The sequence below is a fragment of the Zalophus californianus genome, chromosome 5, assembly GCF_009762305.2.
Source record: "Zalophus californianus isolate mZalCal1 chromosome 5, mZalCal1.pri.v2, whole genome shotgun sequence".
Classification (NCBI taxonomy): Eukaryota; Metazoa; Chordata; class Mammalia; order Carnivora; family Otariidae; genus Zalophus; species Zalophus californianus.
In genome coordinates, this window is record NC_045599.1 from 79219211 (window position 1) to 79229053 (window position 9843).

The following is a 9843-nucleotide window of genomic DNA, read 5'->3' on the forward strand; positions in this document are numbered from 1 at the left end:
GTAATTAAAGCTCAATCACACATTGAGTCCCACGCTAATCATTTTCCTAGTTCAAAATTTTAAATAGTCACTGCATAACTAACATCCTTTGGTACAGAATTCTTCCTGAAATACCAATCTAAAACATTAGAAATTTAATGCTGAAGTAAATGTAAAGTGTTGAGAGCTACCTTTTCCTGAGAAAGGAATGGAAAAGAGAAACATGAAAATAATACAACTTAAGAAAAGTTATCCAACTATTGGTCAATAAAGAAAAAGAGCTTCACTGGATTTAATAATTACCCATAATTTCTAAGTTTTTACTAATCATCCCCCTCCCAAGGTCTCAAAGAGACAAAAAGATTATTTTCCTTAACACCATTAAATTAACGCTCATCCACAAGGAATTAAAAAGTGCTTGGAGGAAAACAAAATGTTATGTGGTAAAGATTTACTTAATATATTTTTATAATATTTCAAAGTTATATTAAAATATATTATAACAAGTTAAAATATATCAAAAGTAAATATCAAATATTATTTACTTGAAAATATTTTATGACACTATTCTATTTTCAGGCTAACATATATAAAAATTAGTCCTGAGAAGCATTTCTCTCAATTTTAATTCTACCCTTTTTTTGTATCCAATAACAATCAAAACTTCCCTTTGATAAATATTATCTCCAAAGTTAGATAATCACACCTAATCCTTAGGTCTTCATAAGCATTTCCCTTAAAAAAATACTTTTCCAAACCTACTTTAATTTTTACAGAATAGAAAATTCAAGCTGTTTTCAAACACTTTTCTACCTTTTGCTAACTCTTGACATCCTTTTGTGTTTTTCTAACACCTGTGGAAATTATACATGCTTATCATATTTCACATTTTGTTTTCCTTTAATTACCAACTCTATTATATTACTTTAATCTCCCCTTATAGAGATGATTTCATCCAAACTGAGCCCTGACTTTTCTCAAGTTCAAAAAACAACAACAAAAAAAAAAAAAAACACACGAAGGAAAAATGCTCTCAATGTCATTTTCAAATTAAATTACATGTATAATTTCAATTAATAAAATGATTTCTTAGTGTTAGGTTCTTTAGGTTATTTATGTTATATTACCTAACAAGATTGTACATGCCTTTGTTTCCAGTTTATTTACAGGGAGTTTTCAACTCTTTTGTTTCTTTGCCCACTGATCTCCAGTTTTCTTGTATACTCCCCTTAGACTTGGACAAATCATTAAGCTTTTTGGTTATAGAGTCCAAAATGTGCAAAAGTGGATTGACTTCCTTGTTTTTAAGAAAGTATAGATCATTATAACTGGCTATTTGAAATTGCAGGAAGTGGTTTAAATTCATAAAAATAATTATGTAATAAGTAAACACTTAAAAAATAAATTCGTAAAAATATTGAAACTATTCAATATAGTTAATAAACCTATGAGAAATAAACAAAAAAATTAAAAACTAGTACTAGTTTTAGCTGTTACTGACCTCTCTATGAAATCACTATTTCACCTCTTACCCTAAGGTTCTGCACTATGAAAGAAGGAATTTATGATTTCTAGCATTCCTTCTGTTTCTAAATGCCTGGGTCCCTTTCCTTTAGATATGTAATGTGGTTTTAGTCCTGAATTTTGTATTGGTTATACCGTTAACACGACACATACATACCACAAAGGCACATTCCTATTAAAGAAAACTTTCAGGAGAAAAAAATGCAAAAATTCAAAATAGCAACTAGGCATTTTCATATACTAAGTGTGAGAGAGTAACCGGTATATCCCTTCCTAAAAGTCAGCGTGGCATTATCTATCAAAAATTAGAATGAGGAAGGCCTTCAAACCTAATATGAGCACTTCTAGGGATGAAAGCTAAAGAGTAACTGGCACACTTATATAAACATGTATGTTCAAAGATACATATTACAACACTGGATAGATATATAATATTCAGTTCACACTAATTCCAAACCTGATTTCTTGATTTCCACTCCTAATGCTAGTGAATGGCCCCAGTTGGTCAAGCCAAGTATCAAGGAGTCATTACTCATTCCTCTTTCATATTCAATCTACCAAATAGTCCTATCTCTTTTTCCTTGAAAAAACATTGAGAATCAATCATTCCTTTAGATCTTTACTGATACCAGCCCAGTCCAACCAACTTTATCTCTCACCTGGACTCTAGTAAAAAAAACTCCTAGGTGATTTTTTTCCCATTTACTCTCGTCCTTCAGAACAACAGAAGCCAAAATGATATCAGAACATAAGCTCATGCACATCTCTTTGGAAAACTTTCTCGGGGCACTTGGGTGGCTCAGTCAGTTAAGCGTCTGCCTTCTGCTCAGGTCATGATCTTGGAGTCCTAGGATGGAGCCCTGTGTAGTCGGGCTCCCTGCTCAGTGGGGCATCTGCTTCTCCCTCTACCTCTAACCACCCCCACCCCCTGCTCATGTGCATCCTCCTCTCTCTCTTTCAAATAAATAAAATCTTAAAAAAAAAAGGGGGGGGGGAACTTCCTAATGATTTCCCACTGCACTTAAAGGAAAATCTAAATGCCTCATGTTGGTGTCTACCTGTCTCTCCAATTCATCTCATGCATGTTCTCCCTTGCTTTGATCATGCTGGCCAAAGCGACAATTCCTAAAACCTACCAACCTCTTTCCCCCTAAGGCCATTTACCATGTATTTCTCCAACCTGGAAAGCATCTTTCAAAGCTGGTTCCTCATTATCCAGTTATTGTCACAACGGCCTTCGTTTGCCCACATATTTCTCTTTTATACACTATTACTTCATACTATTTGTTCCCTTCATACACTCACTTTAATCCTCAATTATTTTGTTTGTTTATCAACTTTCTATTTCTTCCACTACATAAAATCCTGATGGCATGAAACTGTTTCACTGTTATTATCTCAGCACCATGTACAATCCATATCAATATTCATTTTATGAATGACAGAACATAAGGGCAACCTGAGTTTTTGTTTCCATTTGCCAATGATAAGCTATTATTTAAACTATGAGTCTAATTTAGACTAAAAACCTCATAATCAGCCAATTCCTCTATCTAATCTACTTCAACTAAAATAATAAAAAATATCAGTAAGATTTATCAAAAAGAACTTAGTGAAAATTTACATAGTACACCATAATGTGACCTGGTTTTAGCAATCTTCTTGGCTTCATCCCTGCCCCGACCCCCACACACACCTTAATTTGTGGCCATTTCCCCTTGAGAATTATAAATCATTCAGATTAGCTGCAATTCAAAGTGTGTATGGCAAGAGATGAACCTAAGAAAATTGCTGAAGAGAGATCAGACTTTGGTACTGGAACAGGTGTTATGTTTTAGTTTAGAGAGTCAGAGATTTTATCAAAGCTCATATACTTTAAGAACAAGTAGGGCATCTGATCAGCTGGAAGAGTGAGGAATCTGATTTAGCACAAAGATTACCACGTAAATGCAATAAACACAATATCTTTGCTCTCACAGAATCAGTATCATGTTTCCTGTGTGACAGACTCAAGTTTAGACTTTACCTTACTGTTAAGATTTCAAAAGTGTCATACTAAAGCCTAGTGTGCCTTGTTCCTAAAACTACCTCCAGTGAAATTACGTGACATTGGCCTTACAGAATCTTGTCCAATATTAGATAATGTACTAGAATCTATATAAGTGATCTTTCCACTGATAACATATTTTCCTTATCTCATTTATTCCAAACTCTACCATACTTTATTTTTTTTACTTTACATTTTTTATTGTTATGTTAATCACCATACATTACATCATTAGTTTTGATGTAGTGTTCCATGATTCATTGTTTGTGCATAACACCCAGCGCTCCACGCAGAACGTGCCCTCTTTAATACCCATCACCAGGCTAACCCATCCCCCCACCCCCCTTACCATACTTTAAAAACACCCTCTATTGGGGGCGCCTGGGTGGCTCAGTTGGTTAAGCATCTGCCTTCAGCTCAGGTCATGATTCCAGGGTCCTGGGATCAAGCCCAACATCTGGCTCCTTGCTCAGTAGAGAGCCTCAGTAAGGAGCCTTCTCCCTCTCCCACTCCGCCTGCTTGTGTTCCTTCTCTAGCTGTCTCTCTCTCTGTCAAATAAATAAATAAAATCTTTGAAAAAAAAAAAACCCTCTATTGGTCCTATATGCTTGTATATTCTATTTTTATTTCCAAAATGAAGGGTGCTTACCTAATAAGTATACTCCTAAAACCACAATGCATAATTGTTAAAAATATTATTGTTAAATTGTTAAAAATACTTTCCAATTTGTCGTCATTCTATAATTTGGAAGTTGGTCTTAGGAATGTTAACACTTTAGTATTAATTTTCAATATTAAAACTCACAAATGTAACGGCCTTAACTTTTTAAAAATAATGCCTATATTGCAGCAGGCCCCAGTTCTCCTTTCTTCTTATGCTAAGCCTTTTCTTCACTTACCTAACTCCTGAAAGTTAATTTTATAGCCCTCTTTTTCTCAACATTTGCTATTAAAAATCCCAGGAAAGACAATAAAAATGTTAAGGTCCTCATTAGCACATCCCTCTGGCTCTACCATAATTGTTTTTCCACTGAAAATGATTCCTTGGGAGGAAAAAAAAAGTAGAAATACAGTCAAATTTCCTTTTGAGCCTTTGGACAATGTGCTTTTTTCAACTAACCAGAGCAACATGTTAGGTAACTCATGAAGTTCTGAATCTCTAAACTACAGTCATAAATACAGCCAGCTTCAGTTCTATAAATTTCATCTCTCTTTATCTCAGGAATCGGGCATCAACATGTCCAGGGTGCAGAGCTGTAAGCACAGCAAATAAAACCAGAAGGCAGGGGTGGCTTGGGGGGGTGCTGGGTGGCTCAGTTTGTTAAGTGTCTGCCTTTGGCTCAGGTCATGATCCCAGAGTCCCAGGGATCCTGGCATTGTACTCCCTGCTCAGCAAGAAGTCTGCTCCTCCCTCTGACCCTCTCTCCTCCTGTGCTCTCTCTCTCTCACTCTCTTTCTGTCAAATAAATAAATAGTATCTTTACAACACACAGACACACAGACACACACACACACACACACACACACACACACACAAAGGGGAAAACTATAGATCTTAGAACCCCAATGAGGTTACAAGTGCAAAGGAAAATTGATCATTGCTTTTTGAGGACTGTGTGTAATTTGGAGAATGAGTATCAGAAGATTAATAATGTGAATAATGACTGAAGCAATGAATAATGCAATCTCTGTAATCTACTTCACACAATTCACATCAAAACAAACAGTAAACAGTGGAGGAGACTAAGTCCTTACCTTACCTGCACAAGTGAGTTGCAATATAGAATTAAGGGCCTTGTTTTAGAGTACTTCTTAAATTAAAACAAACAAAAACACAACAGAAACTTACCTTCAAAAAAGGACCCCAACTGGTATTTTCCACCAAAAAATTTTGGCATTGAAAATACAAGTGCTCCCAGTCCTATCATAAAGGATGCAAATGCAAGCCATCTTGGTTTGTGGCCTCTTTCACCAAAGAATGACACAAATAAAGATAACAAACAGAAGGAGATATCATAGCTTGATGATATCAGGCCCGTCAGAGAACTCTTCATTTCATAGCGCTTCTCAATAGTGGAAATGCTGATATTTACGAGGCCATTTACTATAATACCTAAAAGAGAGAAAAGAAAATGTATGTGCATGATTTTTATTAACTTCACCATATGGATTATGATTTTTAACACAATGTACTAAAGTTTGGTTGTGACTAAAGTTTGACTGTCATTTATTTTGACATTTTTTTAATGCACCAATTTTAAAAGTCCCAAAGTTTCAAAGCTAGCAACTCAAACATACTTCCTTAAAAATCAGTTTGCTTTTAAATGGTACACTTGTGACTTTTCAGCTGTTAAATAAAATCGATGCTTACCACATACTAAATTGTAGCTAACTTCATTTTTCTCTATATGACAAAGAGAGAATCAGACTGGTAAATTCTCATGAAGCCAGTTCGCTAGAGAGACTCCAAGAGTAGCATACTCATGGACCTCACTCAGAAGAGTACAAAAATACAAGTGACTCCACTGGTCATTAAAGTAATGCCCAGGGTGGCTGGGTGGCTCAGATGGTTAAGCGTCTGCCTTCGGCTCAGGTCATGATCCCAGGGTCCTGGGATCGAGTCCCGCATCGGGCTCCCTGCTCCTTAGGAGTCTGCTTTTCTCTCTCTCTCCCTCTGTCTCTCATGAATAAATAAATAAAATCTTAAAAAAATAATAAACATGTTTAAAAAAAAGTAATGCCCAATTGCTGCCCAGGTTGTTCAATTATTAAACATACTTATATACAACTAGAGATCCTTGACTTAGTCTTATGAAAGGTGAAATTGATCTCTCAAACCTCTTTTCCTCTAACACTTTTATAGACATTAAAGTTATAATTTAAAAGGTCCTAGAGCAAAAATAAACAAACACTAAGAGTCATTTCAACTACGGGCATTCTAAATCAAATGCAAAGTAAACAAAAAATACACACTTCATCTGTTTATTGCAACTATGATGGAAGAACATAAGGTAAACAAGGAAAAGTTGAAAATTTAATTGTGACTGACTTAACAAAAACGTTTTGTCCAGATACAGATTAAATTTACAGGAGTCTAAACATTAGTATAAGTTGAAAATAAAAAGCATCTGATCAAATTACAGTTTGTAACTAGTTACCCCCTTTACTTAAGAGGATGCCATGAATTGTTTTCATTCATTAATTAACAGAGTATACACAAGACATGATTTCTACAACCACTTTAAATTTTGCTTTATCAAGACTGTTAACTGGAAATACATTTCAAGAAAATCGATATAACAAGTTTTAAAAGTCCTAACATGATTTTACTTTTATGCCAGTTTAATAAGTCAAAAGACAATTTACAATTCTTAAAATTTAAAGGTAAAGTGTCTAATGTACCTAGGAATGACATGCTTATGAGATAAATCTACCTGAGAATATAAAACTTTCCCCATCCAAAAATCAACTCCACCTCCCAGAAAAAAATCAACTTCCCAAAACAAACACTTGCCATACTGATTAAAAGTCAATCATGAAAACTCACTGTCTTTTTGGTACTTCTCTGAGAAAGAAATTTATAAACTCTTGTGGAGGTTTAGTACATTAAGCCTATGAATACCACTCTGAATTCTATGCTGCAAAAGTTCTAAGAACTCTGCTTTAAAAAAGGAAATTTCATGAAAAATTGCATACTATATGTCTCTATTATACATACATGAAAATAGGAGGCACATTAGGAGGTTAAGTGCTAAGAGAAACTCTGGGCTAAGTAAACTAACCTGACAAGTTTTGGGTTTTTGTTTTTGTTTTTCCCAAACACTTCTTAATATACCATGGAAAAGGACCTCCCAGGGATCATGTCTGAGAAACATGGTAATAATTCAAACTTAAATGGTAATAATTCAGATTTAAACTGAGCAAGAATTTATTGGGTCACCTTCATCTAGGATTATGCTACTTAAATTGGGGACCTCTGGGTAGATGTAGCTCTAGGCTAAAACTGACACATCTTTTTAGGAGTGTCAATAATATTTGCTAATAATTTTAAACAATATTTTACATTAGATGTATGTGTTCTGGAATACAGAAATTTCAGAATATGTTTTAAGATAAAACAAGAAATTTTAATTGTGTCCACCTTCTTTGAACTTTGCATTCCTTTGGCACTGAAATGTTTGATCATGGATTTTGGACAACTAAGACCAAGACACTGAGAGAAGGCGAACTTGGGTGGGGACAAGAAACGTGGAAATGGAAATAAATTTTTAGCACAAAACAACCTTTGGCAGAAGAGCTGCAGTTGACCTTCAATCAATGCTTACTTCCTGAACACCTAATATGTGCAAAAGCAAGGGGCGCTGAGTTCCTTTCAGACAGGGGAGCAGCAGTAAGAACAGAAAGAATATATTTAGATTTACTCTTCTGTTAATCTTAAAAAAGATCCGCCTCCTCAAACATATTTCTTGGATTACACTTCTCTCAATCAGCCCTGGATGTTCTCTTTACAAAATACTTTGAAAGTAAGACTCAAGTGACCAAAAAATATCACATACCATCAAATTCTAACTAACCTTCAGCATTTCCTTCAGGATGCTCCATCTTAATGCTCACCTCTCCTCAATGTGTCTGTCACCTTAGTGTGACTTCCCGTTTCTTTCACCCCCTGCATTAGGCAACACAGCAACAGCTTTTACCTTCTCCACGCTTTCTTTCCTGGGAGCCATTCTTCCTCTACTCTACCACTCACTCCTCCAAACCAGGTTTAGACTGCAAACTCCTAAGGGTATAAACGTGGACTTTATCAGTAACTCCCAAGAGACCCTAAAAGAGATCCTGGAACAAAACAGATACTGCACAACTCCTCTGCGTTTCAAAAGCCTCACCCTTCAACAACGCCTCGAGCCTTTGCTAACATTTACTGGGCTCCACCTGTACCTGCACACAACGCAAACTAAATATACTCACAAAACATGAATGCTTCTACCTAACCACAAGTTTCTCCTTTGAGAATTACCTTACCTAACTCACCTGCAAATTAATCCTTCCCTTCCAGAACAATGAAAAAAAAAAAAAAAACCTTTAGTAAGGAGCTTAGCAAAATATATGCTTCCGTAGCACAGAACTGGATACCCCCAGTGTAAACGGTTCCCAAAGGAAGGCCCCAAGAATCTCCACCTTCCTTTAAGGAATCGAAACGAGTAAACTGAGGTAGAACACAGAAGGAAAAAAAAGGCGGTGGGGGGAGAAAAGCTCGTATGGCAAGTTTTAAAAGTTGCTACAACAAAGGAAAAGCTAAAATGCGATGCCTGACCCAGCTGACGTGTGTGCGAGCGCTTGCAAGTCCCCAGGCCAGGGCTGCCTCATCCCGCGCGTCTACCATGCGGGCTCGGCGCGCACCTGCCCTCTCCGCCCCACCAGCTCCGCGCGCCCCTCCTCGCCCTCGCTGGGCCACTGTCCTCTCTCGAGCGGGCGCTGGCCATTACCTTGCGTGAGGGCCAAAAGGCAATAGTAAAGCAGAAAGCCCTGGGGCGTGTTGCAGCGCTGGAGACCCCGCGGTTGTAAGTTCCCACACCCACAGGGTCCCTCCTCAAACTCGTTCAGCGGCTCTGGAACGGACAGCTCTTGGGAGACAGCGGGATCCGCCGAAGGCCGGGGTGGCTCCGGTGACTTCTGGGGCTTCTGAGGTTCCTGTGGCTGCGAATTCTGTCTCTGGGTATTGGCGGACAAGTCAGAGACCTCGACGTGAGAGGGCGATGCAAACAAACGGTGCGGGGTGTCTGGGCTGGAGGCGACGAAAGCCGGGTTCTCGATGCCTTTGCCGCCCTTCATGGTCAGGATGGGTTCTCCCAACTCCAGCGCGTTCTAGCGGCAGAAAAACCCGGTTCCCCTCTGGCTCCTCCCCCGCGCAGGTGGCAGCGCCCCCGTGCGGGAAGACTTCCCGCCTCGGTGCCGTCGCTCCTGCACCGCTAAAGCGCCGTGCCGCCGCCGCCGCCGCCGCCGCCGCCGCCGCGGTGCCGCCGGGAACCCTCCTCTTCGAGCTTGCCGCCGCCTAGAGCGCGGAGCGCGGACGCCGGGCCCGCTGGCGGGGTGATTGGCGCTCGGCCGCGCCTCACCTGTTGCCGCGGGGGTCTACTGGACTGCGGGGCGCGGGCGTGCGGCCCGGCCCGGACGCCGCCAGCTGACCCCGCGAAGCCCCTCAGCCCGCCGCGCTGCTTCCCAGAGCCCAGGGCCTGGGAACTAACCAGAGGCTGCGAGTCTGGTGGCCATAAAGCTCCCTCTGGGTGCTGACA

General features: G+C 38.9%; 1 protein-coding gene across 2 annotated transcripts in view; it reads right to left on the minus strand.

Moving 5' to 3' along the window:
* Positions 1-9408, minus strand: part of SLCO4C1 (solute carrier organic anion transporter family member 4C1) — a 65038-nt gene extending 55630 nt beyond the window's left edge. For both annotated transcript variants that reach the window (XM_027605931.2, XM_027605930.2), the window contains exons 1-2: positions 9037-9408; positions 5400-5663 (exon numbers count right to left, since the gene is read on the minus strand). In XM_027605931.2, coding sequence (XP_027461732.1) covers positions 5400-5663; positions 9037-9382 — 610 coding nt within the window. In that variant the 5' untranslated portion in view covers positions 9383-9408. The remainder of the gene's footprint in view (positions 1-5399; positions 5664-9036) is intronic.
* Positions 9409-9843: the final 435 nt, after the last annotated feature.